The sequence below is a fragment of the Camarhynchus parvulus genome, chromosome 19 (assembly GCF_901933205.1).
Source record: "Camarhynchus parvulus chromosome 19, STF_HiC, whole genome shotgun sequence".
Classification (NCBI taxonomy): domain Eukaryota; kingdom Metazoa; phylum Chordata; class Aves; order Passeriformes; family Thraupidae; genus Camarhynchus; species Camarhynchus parvulus.
In genome coordinates this window covers 7,866,656-7,894,039 of record NC_044589.1, presented here as the reverse complement: position 1 = coordinate 7,894,039, position 27,384 = coordinate 7,866,656, and the positions used below count along the sequence as shown (strand labels likewise).

Here is a 27,384-nt window from a genome sequence, read left to right as displayed (position 1 = left end):
GGGATTTCCTCAGTGAGAGCTTTTAGAAGCAGCCCCCAAGCTGGTTCCTGAGTTCACCCACAGGTTTTGTGCCTGGGCAGGGGGACAGCACATTCTTGTAAGGATTTTTGTGTTTCTTGTAGGGTTTTTTGTGGTTTTTGTAGGGATTGTTGTGCTTTTTTCACAGCCCAGAGCAGCCTCAGCACGGCGCAGAGGCCTCGTTGTGTTTCCAGCGGCCTCACGGCCCAGGCTGGTTCCTGAGTGTGTGTGAAGAGGTATTTTTTTTTCCCTTTGTACAAAAACTGGCACAGAAAGGATCCAAGCAGAGCTGAACAGTCCTAAGGCAATGTCCTTCCTTGGCAGCGTTGGTGCAAAATCAACAATCCAAGATCCCGAGACCGCAAGAACTTTTCTTCTCATCCTCACATCTCCTCCTGAGGAAGCCAAGCAGTGCTGGGGTGTCGAGGTCTGTGGGTACACAAATGTCCTTCCCTCCAATTCCTGTGCCCAGAACACAGCCCAAGGCTCCTGGGGATCCCTTCCATCCCTGCAGGCTGGGCTGGAGTCTCAAGGCACAGCATCTGTCAGGGGCAGGCTGGGCACCAGGACCCACTCTCACCATCCCTGTAAATATTTTGCATTATCCTTCCCACTGCAGGCTTCCCTCATGCTCTCTTCTGTCTTAAGAAAGTCTTTTGGATCATTTTGCCCACAGCTGCAAAATCCAATGCAATTCTTATTATCATTCAAACACAGAACTAAGTTCCCCTGAGTCTCACCTAAAATAGCACCTTTAAAACAGGCACCACATGAATAATTCTAATGAAAAGCCATGACACTGGAGACACATGTTAATTGAAATTTAAAAGCACACAGAACAAATGTTTCTCCTTATATATACACACATAAAATAGAAAACTAAAAATATAAATAATAAAATTCATAATACTATGGATTATATTATTAGAAAACTGATAATATAATTCATAGTACTTGGTCATCACAGGTAATTAAATAAAAGCTAGAGAAATGCATTACAGAGTCCTCTGAATAAAAAATAAGGTCTGGAATTGCTTTGCATTGAACTAATTTTGTTCACCTGGGCAAGAAATTGACTTCTGATTTTTCAAAGTGGTTAAATGCAAAAATTAATTCAGAAGAACCTCCAGTGTGGTAACTCTTTATGTAGGATGATGAAACAGCATGGAAGGGCCAAGGAGGAAAAGTAATGTTGTGACTGGAGCAAAAATCCTCCATCAGGAATTGTATTTCTGCCTTGTTATTTCATGGGGAGGCACAGACACACAGTAATAAATAAACACCAATAAACTCCAGTTACACCCTGGGGACTGCACAGAGGAAAGCAGATCAGGCAAAGCCACGGGGATCTGATTTTCCAACTCATGGGCCCAAGCCCCCAGTAACACTGACAGTCAATGCAAAAGCTGCAAATGTACCCAGAACCTTGTGATTTCAAAATGACATACTTCATTTAGTCATCTTCAGAACTGAAATGCTTTGCTTTGCTCCATAACAAAAACTTTGTTGTTTCAGTGTACAAAATGAGTTTCTCATGAGTTAGGGATTCCAAAAAGCAGCAGATTGGGATCACGATGACCTTAATTTTCCACAGAAGGAAGAAATATCTCACATTTGACCTTTTTTATCCAGTTAAACATTTCGGGCCAAGTTTGAGGAGCATCAGGCAAACTTGGACAGCAACAGTTTGAGAGGCTCAGAACTGACCCAGTGAAATAATCCCATTTATTTCAGCTCAGCTGCTCTGAATAAATGGGTGCAAGCCATCAGACTGTGTGACTGAAAGTTTGTGTTCCAGCTGGCTACAGCTGTCCAAAAGGGCCACAAAGCTTTCAGCATCCACTGCTGATGCTTTTAACCTTCTGAAGAGCCACACGTCAAGACCAGCACAACTAAACAGAGGTTTCAGGCAAATCATCCATTTCTTCAAACGTATTCAAGGTGTTTTTGCTATTAGTTCTTGAATTATCTTGAATTTTGCTTGGATCTGCAAAAAAATGCATTGTAAACAAAACAGGATATGGTAGAAACTGTATAGGCAAGATCAGAGTTTTGCACCTATTTCTTTTGTTAAAAACATGTATTTATTTAAACAGCAAGCTCTCAGTTTGCTACCATATCTTCTACAGAAATTTTTCACCCCAGAGGGAGAAAAATTTCTCCATTTCTCCAGGACACTCCTGCCTTGGCAGCAGATGGATGCCTTGGATTTCCTGGCCAACATTTATGTCATCCAATATAGATGTTACAAAACTTGTTTGTCACCAGCCCTCTGTCCAAGTCTTTAAAAGTATTTTAACACCACTGCCATATTAACCATTAGTTTCTCTAGCAATAATGTGTAGTTTAATATAAGAGTTTATGTTTTTAAAGATATAAAACTGTATCAAAAAACATTTCTAAGAAAAGATTCTGCAAATAGGGTGTCATAAAACTCCACAGTACCTGTTGGCCCTGGATCTTCATTAATAAATGAAACATGGGTTTTCCACTCGGTCCATTTCACTTCATTAATCCTGTTTACATTTTACATAAATTGTGTTATCAGCATGAATTATCCCCCAGCTACATCCCTGACCTTCCCCCCTTATTCCTTCCTGGGATTGTCACACTTGACCACCCCTCTGCTTTGCTGGCACTAAAGCCTGAATGTCTTTTGCACTATATGAAGGTGAGAATAATATCAAGACTCCTTCATAATTTCACACATTGTTAGTACAGCCTTGAAATATTTAAGTATTTTTCATTAAACAGCACAGTTCTTTAATATGGTAATCATCAATTACCAATCAACTTAACTGTGATTGCTTTTAAGCTGACATTCAAAGGAGATTATAATAAAGTGACATTTATTGCAAACAGATTTGTTGCTTCTACAGTCAAAACATGTGAAGATGAAAATCTTTTCTTGCCAAAAGATTGCCTACATAAAAATTTATACATTTTTCCTATCTAAACAACTGGTTACAACTGAAAAAAAAAGAATTATATTTTTGTGCATAATTTGTAGAGATAATAGAAATATTTTAAAGAGGTTTTGAGGAGAAATAACCTTGAAGCAGCATAAAGAGAGCAGAATTGATAGCACATGATTCCAGCTTTGCTTTACCTTAAACACACCCTGGTGTCATTTTCAGCCACTTTACACCGTTCTCCCAGCTGGAATTTTTTCCTCAGGCATTTTGGTAAAAATTTTTCAAATTCCAGAATAGTCCTGGCTCTCTATTGGCAGTAAATAGTAAAATGAGAGTGGTTAACCATGGTCTAATTTCACAGCATGCAGTTTGCAGTTTATAACAGGTCAAGAGCCAACACCAAAAACAGCAAATCACTGATAATTTGTGCAACCAGGGATTCAGATGCCTGGAAAAACAGTGAAACATATCATCCAGGGGATATATGGTGATGTATCCAGGGGAATGCAAGTCATGACAATGCATAAGTTGGAAATCCAAACCTTTATGATTGTTAATTCCAAAGTTCCTACAATTCTTAATACTGGACCTATTTATTTCTATTATTCATACACAAAACCAAATGAGGATTATCTTTAACACTTAACCTGCTGTGTCAGCGTGAGGGTTTTAGCCCAGGCACCTCCCAAACAAACCTGGAGTTTCCAGATGTGCTCACTCTCCTTAGAAATATCCTCCACAGTTTCTCCCATTAGGGCAATCAGCATGTTCAAGAGAAGAACAAAAGTCAGCACAACGAAAGTGATGAGGAGCAGGAGGAACAGGACGGGGTACTTGGAGTTCTGCTGGATCTCCAGGTCACCCAGCCCCAGGGTGAGCTTGAACAGATCCATCAGGACAGGCCCCAGGCTGCTGTTGGAGTGGCACTCCCCACCCTCCTGGCACGTCTCAATCAGGGCAGCCAGAGCTGGGGAGGAAGCAAAAGGAAGTTTCAGTCACAGTCATTATTTAGGAATAGAGGGATTTCATCCCAAAGAATTCAAACTGCTGAAGAGAGCCAGAGCTGCCCAGCCACACAGAGCAGGCAGGTGGCAGCTCCAGGAGGCAGAAAGAGCCCACATCCAATGAGATTCCAGGGATTTGAGACCAAAGCAAATCTGTTCACACCTAAACTTAGCACCAGAAGAAACCCCAACATGAGCTCTTATGCAAACAGTTCTTATTCATAATAATGCTAAAATTTTTACCCACACCGAGCATCAGTGCTTTTCTCCACTAATATTTACCTACACCAAATCCCAGCAGAAACACGATGTATACAACCAAAAACTTGATCACATCTTGCAGAATTACCTGAAAATTGAATGAAACAATTGACAGAAATTAAAATTCAGAACTAGCTTTGTGCTTTTGAATTCTGCAGGGATACAGGTGAGGTACACACTGAAGCATCAGACTGCTCTCTTTGAGCAAACAAACCCAAAGATCTGATTTTTTTATCTCTAGCCTGCTGTGCTCTCTGAGAGTGACTAATTCTGTACAATACAGACATTGCAGATTATGATGCTATTAAATTGTAGAACTACATTAGCTGGAAAAAACACAAGCTACTCATATATTTAATGTAATAAAAATGTCAATATTAAGGTACAAACTAGTTCCTGCTGTTGAAGAAGAGCAAATATTGTGTTCTGCTGAAATAATGCATAACAACTGGAAATAAGGCATTTCAAAATGAACTGTAAAATACATATAATTGCTGAATATACTTGATTTGGATTGTAGAACAATGGAGTACCATCAGCAGGTAGAAGAAAAGAAAAACTTGCCTTTTGAATCATCACACTGTAAATGCCCATGGACTGGAAACCTCTGGTGAAATAGAGCATATTGGCCCAGCCAAGGGCCATTGCCAAAACAAGACACACCAGGTGTTCTTTGTAGGAAAACAAGTACAAAAAGACAGAGAAGATCACAAGCAAAGCTTGTATAAAACTGTTAAAAAACAAACATATACGTAAAAGAGAAATTACTAGCACAAAACCAACAACAGAATGGCAAAATACGAAAACAAGATTTCTTTGCTCTTTAGGCTTAATTTGTAATTTCATGCTGCTTTTTCATTCTCCCCATGAAATTGGCATTATAGTTTAATGATAAAATGGGTCAGTGCAAGCAGTATAAGTATATTAACATATAAGGACTATATTTACTAAACTTAATTTAGGTAAACTATTCTCCCCAAACAGCTGCTCAATTCAGATAATGCTGACAGAATTATAAGAATCCTTACAATATCTCAGAAGCCATTTAATTTTAGCTTTTGCTTAATGAATTGATAGAATCATTACAGATTTTCCACTGGCAGGTGGGAAAAATCCACTCCAGGCACATCAACCCTGGTATTGTTACTGACAGTGCAGCCAAGAGTTTGTGTTACAGAAAAGCTGCAGGCAAACTTATGTCCATCCCTCTAAAACTGATAATTTTGAGGGGAAAAAGTGAATATCTGCTACAGGAGCACATTCTCTGTGACCATGAGATAGTGAATTTTATACATAGTAGAAAAAAATATATGTATACATGTCAGACTTACAATGCAAAGTGGAACCAGGCATCAGAGAGAATGGACTGCAGGTCTGAGGGCCTGAGCAGGAAGATGGCCACACTCTGTGCAGGCAGAAACAGAAAATGCAGGCATGGTGAAGAGAAAACAGACCGCAACATCTGTTTTTCAAAATAATTTAACTGGTGTTCTTAACTAATCCACCTACTGATAAGATGTGGTAACTTCTAAAATTAATTTTTCATAGGGCTCTGTAAATTCTGTAACTTATATTACAGATATTTTTAATATCTGTAAATTCAAAGGTTAAAATTCTGTCATCTCTGGCACAATTTAAGTTACTGTTTTTAATTACTTACATGGCAAAGTTATACCATGGGATTTTTTTTTTCATTACAACTTGCAATTCTTTTTTCCTTAAAGCCAATAATTTGGCAATACTGATCTTATACAAATATCAGATCTCTGCATTGACAATTTGAAAAGCAAACATCCTTATATTTGTTTCACAGTTGTAATCAAATATATAACCAGGGTCATTCTGAATAAATGATTGTGCCAAATATTTGAAAATTGCACATATCAAAGACACTCCATGTGTATTGCCAATATCAGCAGCAGCATATTCATAAATTTAGAGAAGTTCTTTACAAATCAGGTGCATATTTGTTTCTTAAAAAAAAAATCTTACCTCTTTTATGGCTAAAAATATTGCTCCTAACATAACCATCACCTGTCCTGACAGCTGCAGCCACCCCACTCCTCGGGTCAGAGCCAGTGGATAAGGAGGAGCCTGCAGAACAAATCCAGAAAGAAAATCTCAGTTCCATCCCTGAAGGGTGAAAGGCAAAGCAACAGAAACCCTCCCACCTGTAACTCTCTGGGTTCTCAATTTCTTCCCTTCCAGGGAAAATTTTCTTGATGTATTTACACAATCAACCCCTAAGAGTGATGTTTGGAATATCAGAAGTTTCTTTAAAAAAAACCAAAATACCCTCTTCTCACCTTCAGAAATTTCAGTTTTTGTATCATTTATTTGTATTTTAGGTCACTTCCACAAAATGCAGATCTGATGCTCCCACACTGATGTGGGGCAGCATGGTCTCTCTATACCCAGATATTCCAATATCTGGCCTTGTTTCAGCATTCTAAACACAATTCAGGAAATACTGTTGCCTTTTAAGTCAGTAAAATTTGGTGAGGTTGAGCTGCTGCACTCACTTCATTTTCATTAGGCCTGTGGTAGGAAACCAATGTTAATGTCACATTGTACAGGAAATAAAAACAGCAGGACATGAAGAACATGTGCCTTGCAAACTTCTTCCATTTCATCCTCAGCAGTGAGTTCAGAGGCTCCAAAGTCAGCATTTCATGACGATTCTGAGGAGGAAAAAAAAAGAAATAAAATATTTAAATATTTCAACTCACTGCCTGTAAGGAAACTGAATTTTAGGTGTGAATTTTCGGTATTTCATTCCATGCTATCCTTGCTGCTCTAGAAACACCTCTGTGCTCAGGGACGTGCCAGACCTCCCTGGGATGGAAAAGATTCTCCCAAAATAACTGACCTGTGTTGCAGGAGCTGAATGCAGATTTGCTTACAGCTGACATTATGCAGCAGCATAAAATTCATCTTGCTCCTGATAACTGAGAACCAAAAATTGCTGTTCACAAGTAATTCAGTTGTTTGCAAGGCTGACAATTCTAATATGGGGATACTGCTAGGGAAAAATTATATTTTTAATATAATAGTTTATTATTATATTATAGTATTTTATATATTTAATAATTTAATATTTTATTATAATAATGTTTTTCTTATATTTTAATAATATAAAATTATATTTTATATAAGAATAGGCAACTTACTCCAATATTTGTGTTATAGACAATGATTTCCAGCACTGAGTTGTCAGCAGTGGTGTCCAGCTCTGTCAGGTCATACAGAGAAGACTGAACAGGACCATAAGCCCAGTCTGTGAATTTTCTTGACAGGCTCCTGTTTGGCTTCTCTCTGATCTCTCTGCTCAGGATGTACTTTAGAATCTAAAACATGAAAGATGATTTGTCAGCAGCTGTGCTGTTCAGGGAAAGGAGAAACACATGAATACACTTGCCCAAACTCCCACCTTTTATCTGGAACATTTTGTACAGTTGTTCAATTTAATGTATTTGTAATTTTGTTATTCAGTGAGGGGTGCTGGAGGTGAAAAACCTCTGAGAAATAAGTTCAGTGTTTTTAATGCCTTCAGATTTTCTGTCAGAGATATTTTTCTAAAGGATGAAAGCACAATTTCCATGTGTTCATTTATGCCTTCCTTGAACTTAATTACTTTCTAAATCATCCCATTGCCAATTCTTTACACTGCAGTTGAATTATGCAAACCAAACTCTACAGCAGTACAACAGAGCAGTTCTAGTGAGATTTCTGAAGTTGTTTGGTGGTAAATGCAGAATTTATCTATAACAGAAGGCTGGTTCCAAACAGCTTGTGTGGTTTGTGCAGAGGGAGGGAGTTACAGAGAAACCTGGAAGCATTAAAACAACACTGCAATGGAAATATTTGTGTTTTGATCAAAATTAGCTCACTAATACTGATACAAACCAGCCTGGAAAGAGATGTGTCAGAGCACAAGTTTCTCTTAGATGCTGCTGAAATCACACCCACCTCTAATTTCCCAGTTTTTGCGGCTAATTGCAGCGGTGTCAAACCCTCCTTATTCTTGGTTGTTTCCAGATTTCTGTCTTTGCTTTTCAGCAGGATCATGTCATACATTCTGATCACAAAGTCATTCTGTGTTTTGGAGTCCTCTGCCACAGTCACTAATGCATGGAGGATGTTGTTTCCTCTGGAATCCTGAGAGGAAATATTGGTCCTGGCATTGTCCATTAACAGCTCAATTATGTCTGGCTGGTTGGTACATGCTGCCAAAGCCAGGGCAGTCTCACCTGCAGAATCACAAAATGCAACAAGTGGTCATGTTCTATTTCATCAGAATAGAAAATATTGTGTTAACCATCTTAATATATTGATTATATTGATTGTACTGGATTAAGCTCTTATTTTATGGAAGTTTTGGGTATCTCAACTTTTCCAGAAATATCTCAATTTCACTTACCAAAATAAAAGCCTTCATGCTTGTGTTTGGGATTAAAGAAAATACCCTGGGCATGAGCATTGACATCAGCTCCTTTCTCTATGAGGCTCTGGGTGATTTCATACTGTCTCCTCTCAATGGCAATGTTTAGAGCTGTCTGGCCTGAAAAAGCAGACACAGGAATTTAGGGCTGAGTCTCTCAAGCACACTCTGAAACATTAATGATGTTTCACAAAAGATAGCACCAGTGATACTGAATAAAAGTTGGTTCAAGGGACTTAAACCATTATTATTTTATAGAGGTTATGTTTAACCATATACCCGAAACTGCTATCAGATGCCAATACCTCTATAAGCCTCTTCTGTGTATGCTGCATTGATAAATCTCTCCAAAATGCCATTTTCCTCTGCAAAGGACAGGAGCATGTTCACTATCTCATTTGTGTTCTGGTTGATGTTCAGCAGAGCTTTCATCAGACAAGTTTTGCCAGTGTCTGAAGCTGTGAACTTCTTCATCAGGTAATCTACAAGAGTGAATTTTGAGATTAGATCATTGTTATTTATTAAACTTCTGCTCATTAGGGGTGAAACCTGAACACAAACTATTTGCCAAACCATGACTCCATCCTGTTCACTTTGTTCTTGAGCACCAAGGTAACCTTGGTGTTCCTGTTGGATGTCTTGGTGCCATAACTCCCAAATTCCCAGGGAAATAAAGACCATTCCCAGGGAAATAAAGACCATTCCCAGGGAAATAAAGACCATTCCCAGGTTTAGGCTGCCCCTGAGCTGCCAGAAAAGCTGGCAGCCCCACCCGCAATGCTTTGTGAAGGGTGACTTAAAACAGAGGCTAGATGGAATTAAAGAATAAAGCAGGGATTTATTAAAAGGATCTCCTCAATGGATCCACCTTGTGCAGCACAAGAGCCCAGCCAGGGCTCCACCCAAGATGAACCAAAATGGGCACAAAATGCACAGCTGCTCACAGGGTCTCTAACTTTTATTAAGTTCTGCTCCATTTGCATATTGCAGTTAATTGTCCAATTCCAGCTTTAGGTTATGCAATCCCACCCTGCTTGTTTTTCTCTCTTCAGCCCACGTTGTTTGTGCTTTTGGGCTGAGATTTGGATCATTTGTCCTTGGTCCCCAGCTAGAGAAGGAATTGTTTTGTCTCCCTGCTCTGTGAAGAGAGCTCACCACCCCCTAATACAAAGCTCAGAACTACAGACTAAAGCAATAGAGAATCTAAAAACTATAAAATCTCCCAGCTGAGGCATCAGACAGGTGCCTGCAGGGCTCACCTGGCACGGGCAGGGAGGTGCAGGCACCCGAGCGCTCCCTGAGCTCAGCCAGCAGCCGCTGCAGCTCCTCCACATTCCCCTCGGACACTGCCCGGAACAGGTTCCTCTTCAGCTTCTTCCTGGCACTCCTCAGCTCAGGCCCTTGGCATGTGGTAGCACTGAATTGCAAGAAATCATCATGAAATTGCTGCTGTGATTTATGCTGGTTTAATTTATTTTTTTAAGAAGAGTAAAACCAAATACAATTGTCAGCCCCAGACTGGACAAACTTGTCCCGCTGCCGTGTGAGGTTAAGATCTGTCTTCTGCTCTCACAGCAGGGGATCATAACCTCACATCTTACACCACTTTCTGATCATCCTTTATTCTGGAAACAGCTGCTGCAATTTATCCTGGTTTATTTTATTTTTAAGAAGAGTGAGACCAAATATAATTGTTGGCCCCAGATTGGATGAACTTGCCCTGCTGCCATGGATAGTTCAGAACATTTCTCACATTGCTCATTTGCAGTAAGTGGGCTGTTCAGATGTTATTTTATTAAAAACAGCACATTTTTCAAGAATTTTGGGGTTTTTTCAGTTTGTCCATTTTTCTAGAATAAAGGCTAAGAAACACTTCTTTGCTCTGCCACAGTGCTGAGGTTACCTGGGGCTGCTCTCATAGCAGAACAGAGATCTTAACTTCACATCTTACATCACTTTCTGATCATCCTTTATTCTGGAAAAATAATGATTTCATATTTCCCCCAAGCAGAAATACTCCATGCCTGGTTGTGGTGTGTGGGTCCTGTGTTGCCATCTAAAAACCATCCATTATATATAAAGAATCCTCACACTAAATATGAAAATTGAAATATTAGAGTTGCTTATTTTGACATTTAATTATTGAAGGATCAGAAAGGCATGCACACACAACCTTTTTTTCTAAAACATGGCAGGAAAAATGGGTAATATCTACCCTACCACAGATTGACTCAGTTAAAAATGTGCTGAGAAATATTTATGTCTTTACTCACCCACAGCTGTCCACGTTGGGGCTGTATTCAGTGGCATCATCCTGAAGAGACTGGGGGGAATCCATGTCTTCCCCATTTGCAGATGCACTGCAGAGAAAGAAAAGCAAATGTACCAAGGTATTAGTAGGTATTTTGGCAAATTGCACATAGAACCAGTCAATGGTAGGTTAGAGTATCTGCACTAGAGCTTAAATTAGTCCAATTTGACATTGGCTTTTTAATTCTATCTTTTTATCTCCCACATGGATTTTAAAGTGAGTGATAAAAATGAAGAGACTCACAGGATTTTATTATATTTTAAAAAAAGACCACATTAGGAAAGCAATCTGCTTTGTGTTTTATTATTTCACTACAGATCCTGAAAACCGTGGGAACTTTTTTCTTTTTTTTCTTTTTAATGATCACTGCTTTTTATGCATCACCCTGAATGCTTGAAGCTTGCATTCTCCCTTTTCGCATGCTTAATTTGTCATCTGGCACAAAACAAGTGCTAAATCAGTAGCAGTGAGGGGGTTGCAAGCCCACAATGAAAGATTTACCTAAAGATTTACTACACAGAACACTGGAGGCAATTCAGGAGTGTTTTGTGGCTGACTTGAATGAAAGAAATTGAGGACTGATGTGTAGGTGATATATTTAAAGGATTTTCAATAGCACTGATATTTTGTAATTGCTGTACATAATTTCCACACAGTCCTAAAAGCAGATCTGACTTAGAAAAATTAAGATAAATGAGTTTCTTACTTGTATTTTTGTTTCTCTAAGGTTCAGATTGGATTAACTACGTCAGGTTAATAATTTAGGGAACCTGAGCTATTAATTATTGGCAAAAGAGATGCCTGGACAGCACTGCTCTGCAGGTATTCCCTTGTCTTTGAAATAAATCCGGGAGCTCTGAGTCCATTCTCATTCCATCTGTCTCCTCTGCAGAAAGCTGAGTAATGTGGTGACAAGGCACATGTGCAGGTCACTTCCTCAATGACGGGGAAATTTGGACACCTCTCCTCTGAAACCAAAATCAGCCTGTCAGCCAATTCCTAAAAGCTGACCAGGCATCCTCAGCCACAAAAACCTTTGGCCATTCTGGGCCTGTGCCTGATTTGTGACATATTTCCCTTATTCATAATTATTGGTTATTAGCACCCCACACATTTTTTAAAATTAAATGTATTCATCTCAGTCATAATTTTTCTCTATTCATTCAGCATAAATGGCTGCTTTAAATATTTCAGATTCAGCGTTTCCACGTTTGATTGTTAATGAGCAATAGAGGGAAGACGTCAGCAGCCAGCTGGGAACAGCCAAATTAGGCTGTGGTCTTCACACAGCAGAAAACACCCAATGAGAGCATGGAGTTTGTTCTAATAAGAGGCTAAGATTAAAAAAAAATACTGATTTTAAATTTATTCAGATCTGAGGCCTGATTTTTTCCATAGAAATGACAGCAGTGGATAAAACCAAAGATAAATATCCAGTGAAGTTCTGTCTATGACCAAAAGCTGTAAAAAGTCATGTGAAATCCTGGCACTGAGGCCCAAGGAGAATTGAGGGGAAGGTGCTGGAAGAAAATAGATTTATTTGCAGCAGGGCCATTGCTTGTGCATCTGGAACTTACCAGGGGCGAATATTGGAATCCATGGGTTTGGAAAACACAGGGGGAGAGGTGTTATTGGGACTGGCATTGCTTTCAAAACCATCAATCTCCAGGAAAAAGTGGGAACTGTTGAAGACAGTGCATTTAAAGAAATATCAGTGATAAAAGGCAAGCCCAACCTGAAACCAAGAAAAGAACTACCAAGGGCAAGCTTGATAATTTATCTCTCCTGGCATTAAAGCTGAGGCTTATCTGCTTTCCCTGAGGGATCCCAGCCTGTGCCCAGCTCTTCCAGGCTGGCAGATGGGCAAAATTCCCAAGGTATTTTTGGAACACATGGCATCGGATCCTGACATGTGTGAGCAGCAATCTCTAAACCAGCCTTGCACCCAGTTCCTGTCACTGCCCAACCACACAAAAATGATTTTTTAAAATCCCAGTCCCTGCTCTTCCAGCCAGGAGCCATCAGGATGGATCATTTCAAACAGTGATAGTGATTAAATCAGAAAGTTTGAAAGGTCACACATTGAATGGCATCAGGCATTTCCACCAGCCAGAGCTGAATGTGTCCCCTTCCCTGGATGACATTTAATTGCTTTCCCTATAAATAATTATATAAATATTTATAGTGAAAAGAAATAAAATTTGGAACAACACAGACAAAGTGATATGAAAAGAAAGATTTCACCTTTTAAAAGCCTGCAGAGTTGAGAGGCAAAAATCAATGGCTTGGTTCTAGTGGATCTCAGTAAAACATTGCTACAGCTCCCACAGACTGAGGGGTTTCAGGGGTGGGAGCAGCAACTCCCACAGGGGCTGTTGTTCACAAACTGCCTTACATCTCTAAAATGTTGCAGTAGTCACCTGGAAAACCTTTCCAATTCACCTAGTATTTATGGGTTTGTCCATAGGGCATGTCTGATCTAACTGCACTTCCAACAAGATGTTTTGGGGAAGATGAAGTAGTTGGTAAAATGAAGGAAAAAAAAAGTTATTATTTAAAATGGTATTATTAGGCCACCAGTGAATAACCTGCTGATATTTGCTGAAACCAGCAGTATCTATTAGTCCAAAATAACAGTATCTATCTAGTTCACCTCCTTCCCCAATGGCTTGATGATCCAGGTGTTAATTCTGGCATCCAACAGCTGTGCAGCAGCTGGGAAGGGCATCCTGCTCCTGGGGCTGACAGATCTCACCTCTCCTGGCTTGGGGCTTACCTGGGCATGTCATGGGAGGGAAATGACACCCCAAAGCCACCGTGCAAAGCAGGGTGCCATCAAATAGCCAGGAGCTGACGTGGCCGGGTGCTCTGCCCACAGCCATCAGCAGCTCTGGCAGCCTCCTCCCCACCCTCCCCTCGCATTTCCTGTGCTTAATTCCAGCCCCAGAACACCCCAGTTCCAGGGGCTTCCAGCAGGGAATGCCACTGTCTGTCAGAAAGTGAATATTGAGAGTGAGAAATGCCACTCTGGGGGTGCAGCAGCTCTGCTGGGGCAGGGGAGGGTTTTGAAGGAACAGCATGGAGCAGTGTTGGAACATTTAATTAATAGAACATGTTAAAGCCCTCATTAAAATTCACGTGATGTGGGTGCTGTGTGTTGCAGGAATGCTGCCAGCCACACCCTGAGCTCTGGTTTGAGAGGTGGGAAAAACCCCAGGGTTCCTGTTCCTGAGGCCACAAGGAGTGTGAGATTGGGGCTCAGTAATTGAGGGCTTGGCTTTGGCAATGTTCCTATAACTCCACAATCTGCCAGGGAATTGCCCCTTTTTGAAGTGCTGGGTGTATCATGAGCTGTTCAGACACTTTGTCTCCCCCCATATGCCACCAGAGAGCTTCTCTTCTTGAATTTAATGACAAAAAGACAAATTAGACCACCCGGGCAGTGGATCTCAAATAACTAATGGCACCATTCCTGTGAAAAGTGATTCCTCTGATTATTGAGAATTATAAATGTCAGAACAGCCACAATTGGCCAGGCCTTCGGAGTTTCAGAAATTGCCATAATAACCAGTAATTATTCAGAATGAAAAGTTTGTGAATAAAAATCCATCCTCACTCTACAGTAACTTAGTTGACTCCATAGTATCAGGCAGGAATTACAGCTCATATTTCCCCATTCATATTAAATACAAACCCTCAATCCCTTTATTAATTCTCTAATATCAATTATGAATGAAAGTGAATATTTTATAAAACAGCAAAAAAGTCTCATTAACCAGACTAATGAAAAGGAGAGTGAATTTAGGTTTCTGTTTGTGATAGAATTTTTCAATCCTGCTCTCCCTGCCCTCTGCTCTCCATAGCCTCACATGGAAATGTGACAGATTAAGTTTGAAATGCTCCCTTTTTTCAGGCCAGCATCTCTTACATAAAACCTGGTGTGGTCTTCCATGTGATCTCTTAAAAAGATCACTTTATACCAAACATTAACCATCATTAGATCAGATTCTTGTGAGGTTACACAGAACAAAGGTGTTGGTGGTATTTCAGTGCAAAGATCCCCCAAAGGAGATAAACAGGGAATTTTAGTGGTTCAGACTGAGCTGAGTCCTACCTTTTCTTGGTGGGAGTGCCTTCAGTCACCTTTTTCTCTTGCTGGTTTGCAGGGGGATTTCCAGGTGGGTTTGTTTTCTTGCCCATTAGTGGAACAATTTCGTTGTTATCTTTAATCATGTTTCTGCAGTAGAGAAACATCAGTTACTTGACTTCTGTTCCTTTGCAGGAAGTGTGGTGACCAAATTACCTGTTTACAGTTTCTTCACGAGTAAACACACAAATATTGATTCTTTTTCCCCCCAAGTTTCTCATTTTTCAGCCGTTAAGGACACACCTCCACCATTTCATGTGTCAAATCTAGAGGGTTCCACACATGACTCATTAAATTTCAGTCTATGACAAGTGCCATTAAAAGTGGTACCAGGAGAACCATAAATTCAAGCCTGTGCCTAAATTAAACTGAAGGGAGTCTTGTCAGTCCCAGTGACAGTGTGTGTTATTTAGAGAAAGAGAGAGATGACTTTCATAAGTAGCCTTAAAATTGGGCATCTATTAGAATAAGATCCCAATCATCTTTTCAGTTATCTGAGCAGTCTGCTCTTGACCAAGATAATTTCAGAAAACTGGTAAATCCCAGGAAGATCTGTGCAACAGCAAACAGATAAAGGAAGGTTCCAGATGTGAAAAGAACAAAGAAAAATCCCTGAACGTTTTCACTGCACTGGAGCAGCAGAAGCACAGACTGAAAATGATGCCCAAGGTGAGCTTAGCTAAATTATCACATGGATAACATCCAGGATTTGTGTCCTGGTGATTTCCCAACATTTCCTCAGGAAAAAGAAAAATCCCCTTGATTCTGCTGGAGGGAATGACCACCAGCACATGACACAAAAGGATCTTGATGCAGTTACCTGCCTAGGAACACCCACAGCATGAATTCTGTAAGGAATAATGAATAACTATCTCCCTGTTTCTCAATCTAGTACTCAAGGGCATCATTTTAAATGGCCCAGGATAATTTGAAAGCAAGAAGGTGAATTCAGGATACATTAAAATTCACTGAAGGTACACCCAGGAAGATTTATGAGGTCAGGGATCCATTCCCAAGGAAATCAGGGGAGTGGCCTCCATACCCAAGGACAAATGGTAAAAATAATTTGCCTGCAAAGTTTGAACCACACATTTTTCCCCCTCCTACTCCACTTTCCTTGATGTGACAAATGTACACACACAAATTTTCTGCTCCTGTCACAGTGCTGTCAGTGTGCCTTTAGCACCAGGATCCCTTCATTCTGGGAGTATCAAGATACAGAAAGCAGATTGTTCAGAGTGTTTGAAAAGACATGACACCTGGTGTGAGAGAGGAGCCAAGAATATCAAATACACTGCTATTGGAGTGAAAGTCTATTAATGCATAAACAACAAATGTTTAATTATGGCAATTTTCAATCCCAAGTACAGAGAGCTGAGAATTTACAGGGTCCAAACACTCCTAAGTGCAGCTGCAATCTCTTGGCACTCTGTGGAATAGGAACTTGAAATATTGGAAAGGACTCCTTACCTTCTGAAGACTGGCTGAAGAAACAGGCATGAAAATAATTTTTATTGTGTTTTCTACCATTGGCAGGTGTGTTCACACTAGGAAACATTCCTAGCTCGGATGAGTTCCCTAAGAATTCGTATCACAGCTTTCATAGAAATAATTTATAAAGGGAAAAATATTTTTACTTGCATACAAAGTGCACCACAGCCTCTAGTAAATGCAGAGAAGAGCTGAGTTTGGAGATGACACAGGGGAGGTGGGAAGAGAGGGTTTGTCTGTGCCACTGGAAACGCCACTCACGTAGTCCCCAGGACATGTTGTGTCACTGAACACACTGATAAACATTTAGTCTAAACACAGCTAAAACAAATGACTGTTGTCCTGCTTAGTTCATAAATAATTCTGCTATTTACTTCTTACAAGTACTTAGAGAATACAAAGCAGAGTGTGGGCAAAGACACCTCCCATCCCAAGGAAGAGACAAATGGGATTCTTGACATAAATCAAATAAAAGGGGACCATGGTGGGATGGGCATTAAATAGCCTTACAAAAGAAGTGACTTTAAAGGAGGAGAATACTTGGGAACAGATTTTAGAAGTCCAAAAGCCAACAAAAGGAGTTGCCAAGTTGAGAAGGGCTCAGCTGGGTGGGGTGTGAAGTCAGAGGGGTGAGAGAGCAGAATGAAGAGCTGGAGGAATAAAGATTAAATTCCTAAATTCCTCCTGTTTGTGAGTGATGCTGGAGCTGCTCAGAGATGGCAACACCTCCCTGCAAGGGCAGCAGCTCCAAGCCCCATTTGCAGTTGGTTTTCAGCACAGAGATTTTAGCAGTGACTCAAGAACAGGCTGCACCTCTGAGGAGAGGTGGGAAATAACCAAACTTAGCCCTGGAGTCGTGTTGGATGGTGAAGGACTGCTGAAGCACCAGTGAGGTAAAGAAGCAGTTTGGGAAGGAAAAAGAGGACAGATTTCCTTGAGTACAGAAGGACTACACTTTCAAAAGCACAGAGATGTGCCTGCATCCCAGCCAAAAATCTATTTAAAATGAGATTTTAATCAGCCTGCCAAGTAAATAACTGCAGGCACCAGAGCAGAAGTTCCTTGCTACAGTGCTGAGGCAGCGTCTGCCTCATTTTTAATCACAATTAATTGTGTGCTGGGATGAAAACTAAGCTGGGCTCTCAGCAGCAGCTTCCAGGGCACTATCATTTTCTGGAATCTCTGACAGAAAGAGAAAAATAGTGCAGCAGCCTGAAAAGTGTCAGCTCAAAGCAGTGCAGTTTATGTAACCTGATACAGAGTGTTGTCTTTGGTTGTAACTATTTTCTACTCCCATTATCTCCTTAATTGTCACTTCCAGGCCACCAGAGAAGTGGCTTATTTGAAGTGGCCAGCAAGACAAAACCCCTGCATTGATTTATAGTATCAAGAATTACTTTGAAAGGGATCTGAGAAGTTGGTATCTGACCTCCAGTGTGCTGGGGGTAAGAAAAGGGAATTTATCTGCGATGGTGAATGGCATTCTGCCATTGCTACACATTATCACAGACTCACCTTCTGCTTATCTGAGAACAAGAAAAATCACACATATCTGTATCTTTATAGCTCAGTAACAGTTCGTAGGACGTGGCTAAAGAGAGAATCCTACAAATCAGAAAAAAGACTCAGCTGTGATGTTGTGGCACAAAGGTCTCCCCTTCCCTGTTTGGTCTGTAGTGCCATGGTCTGTTCCGAGCAGCCTGTTTCATTCACAGGCTGCTCGGAACAGACCATGGCACTACAACCTAATTCTTACTGGCCCATAAAAAATAAATCCCCTCCCTGAGGGGAAAGCTGATAAAGCTTCATTCTGACTTTTCTGCATTATTTATGAGTTATATCAGCAGAAAGCTACACTTGGTAGGAAGAGTTTCATCTTCCTGTAAGGTTTTTAAACTTTTGAGGGGCACTCATAGACTTCTGGTGCTACCAAGAATGCTCTTCTTGGTGAGAAATTTTCATTTTCCTATGAAGGTTCTTCCTAACAGAATTTTTTAAACATCTCTGAAAAGCAACATTTTTCCCTGAGGAAAAATGATTTGAGATTATTTACCTGCCTATTTCTGAAATTAAAAAAAGGGGGCAGGGGGGATTCTGAGTTGAAATAACTTATTCTATACCTTATATTTGACTTTCAGTGGTCACTACAGTAGCTGAAACTTTTGGTGGAAGATGATGAATGTATTAAGTTCTGATATTATATTTTGGATCCCCTTAGCACAGGACTTAGGAAGTGCAACAATGTTCCAGGCTGACAAACACAAATTAAATCAGGCCTGTCCTTCTTCACTCCTGAATGCCCAAGGAAATAGCCCAGCTCAGGAGAGCCATTTACAGACTAGAAGAACAGAAAGAAGCACAGCAGGAACACATTGTCAGTGTGAAGGATGGGTTCCACCTCTGTCTCTGGAAGATTTCGCCCCCAAACAGCCCCGGAGCACTCACCCTGCTCACAGCACCTCCATGTCGGCGTGGATGGATCCAGGTGGCGAAAACCAAACCAAGGCCCCACTGACAACATCCAAAACTCATCTGCCAAAGAAGCAAAACCACACTCAGGCTCCAGACTATCCCAAAAACACAAAAGCACCCTGCTCCAGGCATCTGGTGTGCTCAGCTGGGGAGCAGAGCCGGGACAGTGCCGAGGAGCCGCGGCCGTGCCGAGTTTGCTCCATCTGAAATTAGGGAACAGGGAGAAACTGGCCAGGCAACAACTCCTGACTTCAGAGCTGCTAAAGTGGGATGACACACAGGCAGTAATTACACACTGGGGTGTTACTAAAGCTGGGTTGCTCACAGGTGACTTCATGGCAGCAGTGGAGTATCTCAGGTGATTGCTGCTCTGCAGTTTACACGCTGTTTGCAAAGGAAAATGGTTGTGCAGCTGCATTTGGGTTGTAAATGACACCTTAATGTCATGCTCAGTTTATTACATAGCATGGACCTACTCAGGAGGCAGAAAGCAAAAACAAGGAAATGATCTTAAGCACTCCAGCAAGCAAAATTTTTTGCTGTTACTTCAAAGTTTTACAAACTACGTTAGAAAATCTTCTAATTGCACAGTGCTGTCAGGGGAAAACGTGCTGGGTGGGTTTAAATTTTTCCCTACCTGTAAAAGTTTTTAATGAATTTGTCCCCACAGGGGCTGTGGGAACACAACCAGGTGGGTTTCACATCCCTGTGACAGGCAATGGCTTTTCTCAACTTTTCTACTTTGGAGCTGTTGAGCAATGGTGAATGCAGAATTCTGGTCTGGGACATACCAGAAGAGTGACCATGAGTTCCTCTGCTCTTTTTATAGAATCTTTGCATTGTCACCAGAACTAGGATGTGAAAAACTCCCATGTCTTTGCAGTCAGACCTGCAAGGTGTATTTACAGCTGCTGGTCTTGAGTTAATTATTAGATAGGAGTTTAAGCATAACTATGTAGGCAGCAGAACAGGAATCTTTTTTCAGCTGTAGACAAGGGCAAAAAAAAAAGTCAAGTTTGGATGGTGTTTTTGGTGGCAGGTAGGTAAAAATTTGGAAGTAAAACAAAAATACCTTTGGATACTATAACATAGACATTTTAATCCAAAGACTATGGCATTAATCTACACACTTAAGGTAAGCTCCTCCTGTTCATAAATTATCTTTAAAACCAGGTCTGCTGGGTGTTACATCTGCCTCAGACCTTGGGTGAAATGCCAGGAGCACTGCACAGCTCCTGCTCATGAATCAGCTCCCAGGAGCTGTGTGGGGAAAGGGGCTGTGCCTGGGCTGGTTGGCTTTGGCACCAGGGATCCCTTTGCTTGGAGGGGCTGAGCACACATCCAGCTCTGCCTGACAAATTCCTGCTCTGCTCCAAACCCTGTGCCAGGAGATGTTGTTCACACCTTGCCAAATGCCTGAGCTCAGCTGTGACAACCCAGAGGCAGCTGCTTTGATGGCCTTTTAGTGTAAGAACCTGGAATAAGGACTGGATCCTGCCTGGGACTGCACCAGCTTGGCTCCCAACACAAACTGCAAGGAACTGGTTAATTGAAATCACTCTGAGGGTGGAAATAGGCAAAGCCACATGAAATCTGGGTGAAGGTGCATTTGAGGACTCTTGCTTTACCTCTGATCAACCACAGTAACAGAAATCCTTCTGCTAAGGAGGAGAAATGAGTTTGGCAGCAAGCAGGAGTTCGAATTTGGAAAGCAGCTATATCTGAAAGCCCCCAGATCTGTGGGGTTTAGCAGAACACAGCACCCAACAGCAAGGTCTATTTATAATGTTGTGGCAGTCATCCAGAGAGGAAAAACCAGGACAAGCAGCAGCAAGAGAGGCAGAGCCGTGCTCCCAACCAGCCCAGGAAAGGGGCAGGGACTGCAGGAGCTGTGAGCAGCTCACAGCAGCTCCACTCCATCCTGCCTGGGAGCAGCTGCTCCTTGCACTGGCAGGGCAGCCTTGACCCCCTGAACCCCAGTGTGGCCTTTCCTCTCAGATTTGGGGAGCAGGAGCACTGCCTGGCTCTGGCTGATCTCCCTGCAAACAGAATTTTGGGGTGCTGTGAGCCTGGGCTGGGCTGCTTGTGAGGACAGACTTGAGGGGCAGGAAATGAGAGGCAGAGCTACAGCCAGTCACATCTGTGCAAACATTTTCTTCCAGTTTTAATCATTAACCTGCTCAGCCTTTTTGTTGCCTGCTCCACCCTGATGTTTCTGACAAGGGCAGCATTTTTCAGGAGCCATGGAGGGTTTTGCAAGAGGCTCTGTCATGACAATTTTATAGAGTTTTACAGCAGTCACCAGCTGCTCCAGCTACTGAAGAGATGCCAGAAGGGTCAAGAACTTTAATAACATGCATCTCCTATTAAAAATTACTTGAAAATTCCAGCTTTGGACAGTCTGTGCAGCACAAATAAGCAGCAGAAGCCCTATGTGGCATTATTTTGTTTTCCTAGCAAGTGTTAGACTCAGTGGAAACCAAAATGAACAAGATGAAGGAAAGCCCAGATGGGAGGGAATGAGCATTTGGAGATCTTCCATCTGACATCAGCAAGTCAGAGCAGCATTTGCTCTTCTGCTGATACAGGACACCATCCCAGGCAAACTCACATTAGAAGTTATTCAGATTTTATATTTAATTCTGTGATTTTCAGTACCCCAACAGAGTCACTTAGGGGAAAGGCCCCTCTCTAAATGCATTTTTGACCTTGGGTAACATCAAGAATAATTGTAAATTATTTATTGCCATCATTCCATTCCCCAAGTGCCTTAAAAATAAGCCAAAATATGAGAACTAAAACACTGAGCATACCAGTAGCAGCCCACTTCCCCTGAGCATAGTGTTTAACTGATTCACAGGAGTCTCCCATGATTTTTCACTGTGCTCTCCTCACCCCTCCCCTCAGAGTTAAACTTGTCCTGGGATCACCTCTGTGTGCTGCTACACAAAGAGCTTTTCACACCTCTCCAAACAACTGAGTAGCACTTGCAAATATTTATACATGATGCTCATAAATTGCAAGATAAGAGGCTGCTTTATGCAGCTGAGCAACAGGAAAATGAATTAGCCTGCGAGTGTGTGACTGTCACCTACCAGGAGACAGCCTTGTGGGAAGTCATTCCAGGAAAATCCATTCCAGGGATATCACTTACCAGTTGGTGCAGTCTGGCTGCAGGGACAAGTCAGCCTCTTTAGCAATGCTGGGATGCATCTATGTGCTGGAGATCTGATTCCCAGAGATCCCTGCCAGAAAAAAACAGTCCCATGCACAAGGGGATGGAGAAGGGTTGCTGGAGCCTCCATCACAAATACATTCCCCACAACTGTGGTACTGTGTAGTTTATTCTTTCTGCTGGGGCAAAAAAAAAAGTTATCCTAATTATTTTCTATTCTTCCAAACTACACATCCTGGACCCAGGTGCAGCTGCTGCCCTGAGAGTCCTGCTCAGCACAGGGAGGAGCTCCACTCATGGCACTCCTCAGTCTGTCCCTGCTGTTTTCTTTCTTTCTGCAGCAGGGAAAATGAATATTTTTATTCTGCATTTAAGCAGTGCCCTGCTGCATCATAGCCAGGGCTCAGGAGCAGAGCCTGATCCTATGTCTCAACCTCCAGCCAAAAACCCCAAAGCTGCCTCCCTTCCCCCCTTATTATACCCTCTCCCCACCTGACAGAATGCTCAGCTCCCAATTCCCACATCTGTGGCCAATTCCCTCTGCAGGCATGGGCTCAGTAATGATTAAGTTGAAATAAGGGCAGTAAAACCCCACTTTATGTTAGTGGCATCAATATTTGACTTCAGGCCACAGTTCTCCCTTCTCTTGGCAAAGTGTCAAGGCTACCTAAGCATGAGATCATGATAAGCAATGGCAAGAATGGATTTGTTCCTTTTTCCCAGTGTGTTTTCCTGCATTTGTGCTGTTCTCAGTGTCCCCTGCCACTCCTGAGGCAAAACCCAACAGCCTAAACCTACAGAGTCCTTTTCAGCCCTCACTGGGCAGATGTGCAGGTCCAGATGTGCAGGGTGGTGGCTGCTTCTCTTGTCCCTGTCCTGTGAGCATGTCCTGCTGCTGGTGTTGTGGGTCACAGGCTGGGCACACAGTGGGGAGGCTCACCAGGCCAGAAAACCTTTGGGGGAAAAAATAAAATCAGTTTTAGGAGCAGGAGAGAGGCAATTTTCCTGCAGTTGGCTCTTGGCTGAGGGAGCCAGGCCTCCTGTGTGACACATCCCAGCTCAGAGAGGCCTCCCAAGGCACAGACCTCTCTTGGCTGCTGAGTCTCACTCTCCCAACTAGGTCAGGATGTTCTGCAGCTGTTTCAGGCTGAGTTTGGGACTCTTCAGTTGTGGTGCAGAGTTTCTGGTAACACTGAGCAGCGCTGGGGAATGAGGCAACATGAAAATGCCTCAAGGAATGCGCAGTGAGGAAAGCAGGGCCCCACCTAAATGCTGCATTTTTTTTGGCTCAGGTTTGTGCTGCCACTGCTTGACTCAAATAGTTTTTGGAGGGTGAGCATCAGAACTGGGGAGGAACTTTCATGTTCTAAGAAATTCAGGTTGAAGTAATGGTTCAGTCATTTGATTTTTCAAAACATCAACCCTCCCTTCTTAGAATGGGGATATTTTTATCTGTCTCATCCATCTAAATCTGGGGAATGGTTCATTTCCATTCCCTCTCCAAAGATCTGTTTAGACCTGTAAAACACGGGAGGGGAACAAAAATTCACCCACTATCAGGCCTTAAACTGAGAGTTAAACTTTGTTTCAGCTCAGGAGCTATAACAAACTGAAGTCCCTGCAGGCCCCTTCCACTTTTTGTCAAGTTCTTTCTGAAGAATAAATAAATGAAGAATTGAAGGTGAACATCTGCCAGTTGAAATAAACCCTCAGATGCTTTGAGTCCCCAAAACAAGAGCTCTAAATCCTGCAGGCCCCTCGTTGCTGCAGTCAGGAGGGCACTGGATAAATCTGGTTTGAAACTTCCAGTGATTCCAAAGGGAATTCTTTGGGCAGACATGTATCATATGTGCCCCAGCATATTTTCAGGATACATTTTCCCTGCCTCAGTTTCAACCCATTATTCTAATTAAAACCTCTTTCATTATGCAAATCATCTCCTCTCTCAATTTCAGTTATTCTCTGCATATTTCAAAACCAGCTGTTTCTATCTGTCCCTGCAATCATCCTCTAGAGAAAACTTCACCTATTTCCTGCCCTAAACTCCTGTGATGAGGGATGTTGTGTTCCTTGTGTGTTCCTCTTTGCCCCTAAAGCCCTCCAGGCTTTCCCCCTCTGACAGGAGCTCCCTTTTCCCTGGGTGGGTCATTATCTGCATTCTCCTCTGGAAAAAAGAGGAACTGCCTGGGTTAAACCTCCTCTGTCAGCTTGGAGAGAAGTGACCTGGACTTGGTGGCATGGCTGGAAACTGCTCTTTCTGGCCCAGTGACTCAGACACTTCCTCCAGTTCCTGGAACTGGGAGCTGCTCCTGCTGCCTGACACGGCAGTTCCACCTTCCATACCAACATCCAGGTGACTAAAATGTTGATTTTAGAGACTGATTATAGCAATGAGTGAGGAACACAGCTCTGGGTGATGATGGAGCCTGAAAAACCTCGATGATCCTGTGAGTGTTGGCGTCTCCTGCCCTGCCCACAGGAACAGGGAATGTTTCAGATGGAGATGGAGCCACAGCATCACCAGCACAGCAGGAGGAGAGCACTCCAGTGAGCTCAGCTGGATGATTTTTCCTCCTCCCCAGACAAATAAGTGCTCCCTAGCACGTGTTTTGAAGATTAACATCTGCTGTGGGAGAAACTGGATCCATATTTCCTCTGTGGAAGCTATTCCAGGGTGAGAAGGAATCCCAGCCTGCATGGTGTGGCTGTGGGAGGCACTTCAGAGCCCTAGAACCACATCAAGGAGAGCCAGGGTGTTTGTGCTGACTCTGGCAGCATCAATGGAATCCTCTTCCTCCCCAGGCCTGGTAAATCCATGTCTGTGCCCAGTGGAGCAGACAGGGAGACTTGTAAGAAGCATCTTTCACTGCAAGAGGGTTCTCTGAGCCTGCAAGCTGCTCTCAAATACCCAAGACACTGCCTGATCCCCAGCTTGCCTGGGATTTTTACTGGAATTTTTTTGAGTTTGGGAGATTTATCACAACACTTTGAACAAAAACACCATAAAAGTCCTATTGGTGTGATTCTGAAAACTTGAAGCCTCAGAAGCTGAGAGCACTGGCTTAATCCCTTAAAGCTGGGCTTGGCAGATGCCCTCTGTTTTGGAGCACAGCAGCACCTACTGAGCACACACCTTGTAGGCTTTTGAGTGTTGAGTATTTGGGCATTGAGTATTTGAGTGCTGAGTATTTGAGTATTGAGGCCTCCAGCAAAGATCCTTGAGTGAGTCTGATATCCAGGCCACAGAAGAGTGACAGAATGAGCTGGCATGTGACAAATAAATCTGATTGTGTGCCATGAATTCGAGCAGAGCAGCGAAGCAGGACAGTGGCATCAGAGGGAGAGGGGCTGTCCTGGGGCCAGGGGAACAGCAGCAGCCCCACCCATGGTATGGGACCCTTCTTGTGGGCCCTGTCCTGCCACAGACCCCACTAAAAGCTGCCTCAGAAGCGATTAACATTGATGTTTAATTAGGACTGGGGATATTCACACTCCAGTGAATGTGGCAGAGGGCACACGAACAACAGGATGTGTGGCTCCAAGGTTTCCAGGCAGGGTGTGTGTTTTTCTCAATAACTCAGGAATTACTGGAGTTTGAAAAGCAGCTCAGTGTTCATGGCTGACTCGACCATTTGCATCTCAGGGATGGGAATGCTGACAATATTGAGATTGTGTTTTGTTTTCCCATATATTCATGGATCCCTTCTCACCTCCCAGGGAAGCTGAGCCCAACTATCTCCATCCCCACACATTTGCAGTCATTGTTAATTACAGCTGCCTCCCTCTAATGGGAGGGGAACACATCAACAGCCTCTATTTCTTTTGCTCCACTTCCACTGTGGTTATTGGGAGCTGGGGGTTTTTTATATATATATATATATATATATATATATATATATATATATTTATATAGTTATATACAGTTGTCCAACCTGATCATCTCCTATGAAGTGTAGACACAAATTAATGTAATTAATAACTGTGAGAAGACAGATTTTTACCCCCTGCAAGCCTCAAAAACAGCACAGGAGCCATGTGCTGCTTCCAACCCTGTTCAGTGTGAAATAATTGCACAAACTTCAAACTAAAGGTGAGCAGAACCTCCACAAAACAGCCCAAATAAAGATCATTGATTGCAGGGCCATGCTCCTCCTCAGTGGAGGTGTCAGCAGTAGGAACAGAAAGGTGCTGGTCCTAAAGGACAAACTCTTCCTGAATTGGAATCACTGCCAAGCTGAACCTCCCCATCTGTGGGAAATAAATATAAATCTGTGCCCATTGCAGGAACTGAAGTGATGATTTAGCTGGAAATTCTGAGAGCTTGGTAATAACTCCCTCTAGAAAAGTGGGGTAACTTTGTTTGCTTCCCAGAGAAGATTAAGGAATTTTAGAAATGCAACCAAAAACCCTACCAGCACCACCCTATCCCACAAATATAGGGCATTTACATTCTTAACCACAGCATCATTCTGATGTATGTTTTCAGCCTGAATTTCAGCATTTCTGGTTTTAAGAAGCCCTTTGCAGTCTTGGTGATCTTTTGGAGCAGGAAGGGACAGGAAGGCAGAGGTGTAGGATGGGTTCAGCTCACCCAGGGCAGTGACCAACCCTTCTGGACAGGCTCTTGATGGAAATCAGGGTGGATTGTAAGCAATGAATTCTCTACCCAGGCTGATAATTATGAAAAATGGATTCCTCCCAGGGAAAACAGAAATTTCATGAATGCTTTCCAGCTATATCATAATCATGGTGTCCCTCCAAGCATAAATTTGCTGTGGCATACAAAGCATGGAGACAACCAACCGTGTTTTTCTGGTCAGCTCCTTTCCATGTTTATTCTTAGTAGTTTAAAAAATAAATTATTTCACTGTCTCAGCTTGTCTGGCCTACTCAGCTGTGCTTGTTTTACATGTGGATTGTGTCTTGCTATGCTCAGAGTGGAGCATAATGAAGTCTTGAGTGGCATCTAGAGACTGCTACCAAAGGTTTAGAGATAGGAAACTGAACACACCTGCTTTAAACATCTTCTGTGGCTTCCTTGTCCACCAGAGACATTGAATTCTGATTATTTCCAGTTCAAATTCTGACTTTCTTCAAGTAATTCTTTCAAATCCTTTGTCAGTTTTCCCTGGTTAGACCCTACGACTCT

At 42.2% G+C, this 27,384-nt stretch overlaps 1 protein-coding gene across 1 annotated transcript; it reads right to left on the bottom strand.

The window, feature by feature from the left end:
- Window positions 1–1,910: 1,910 nt before the first annotated feature.
- Window positions 1,911–19,099, bottom strand: TRPV3 (transient receptor potential cation channel subfamily V member 3). The gene is made up of 18 exons (XM_030962512.1): window positions 19,034–19,099; window positions 15,065–15,187; window positions 12,528–12,632; window positions 10,913–10,999; window positions 9,899–10,056; window positions 8,945–9,121; window positions 8,619–8,759; window positions 8,168–8,448; window positions 7,369–7,545; window positions 6,721–6,879; window positions 6,191–6,292; window positions 5,530–5,603; window positions 4,763–4,928; window positions 4,220–4,286; window positions 3,629–3,900; window positions 3,128–3,240; window positions 2,464–2,534; window positions 1,911–2,005 (listed from the first exon to the last, which is right to left on the bottom strand). The coding sequence occupies exons 2-18, from the start codon at window positions 15,181–15,183 to the stop codon at window positions 1,911–1,913; spliced, it is 2,364 nt and encodes a 787-aa protein (XP_030818372.1). The 5' UTR covers window positions 15,184–15,187; window positions 19,034–19,099.
- Between the last annotated feature and the right edge of the window lie 8,285 nt (window positions 19,100–27,384).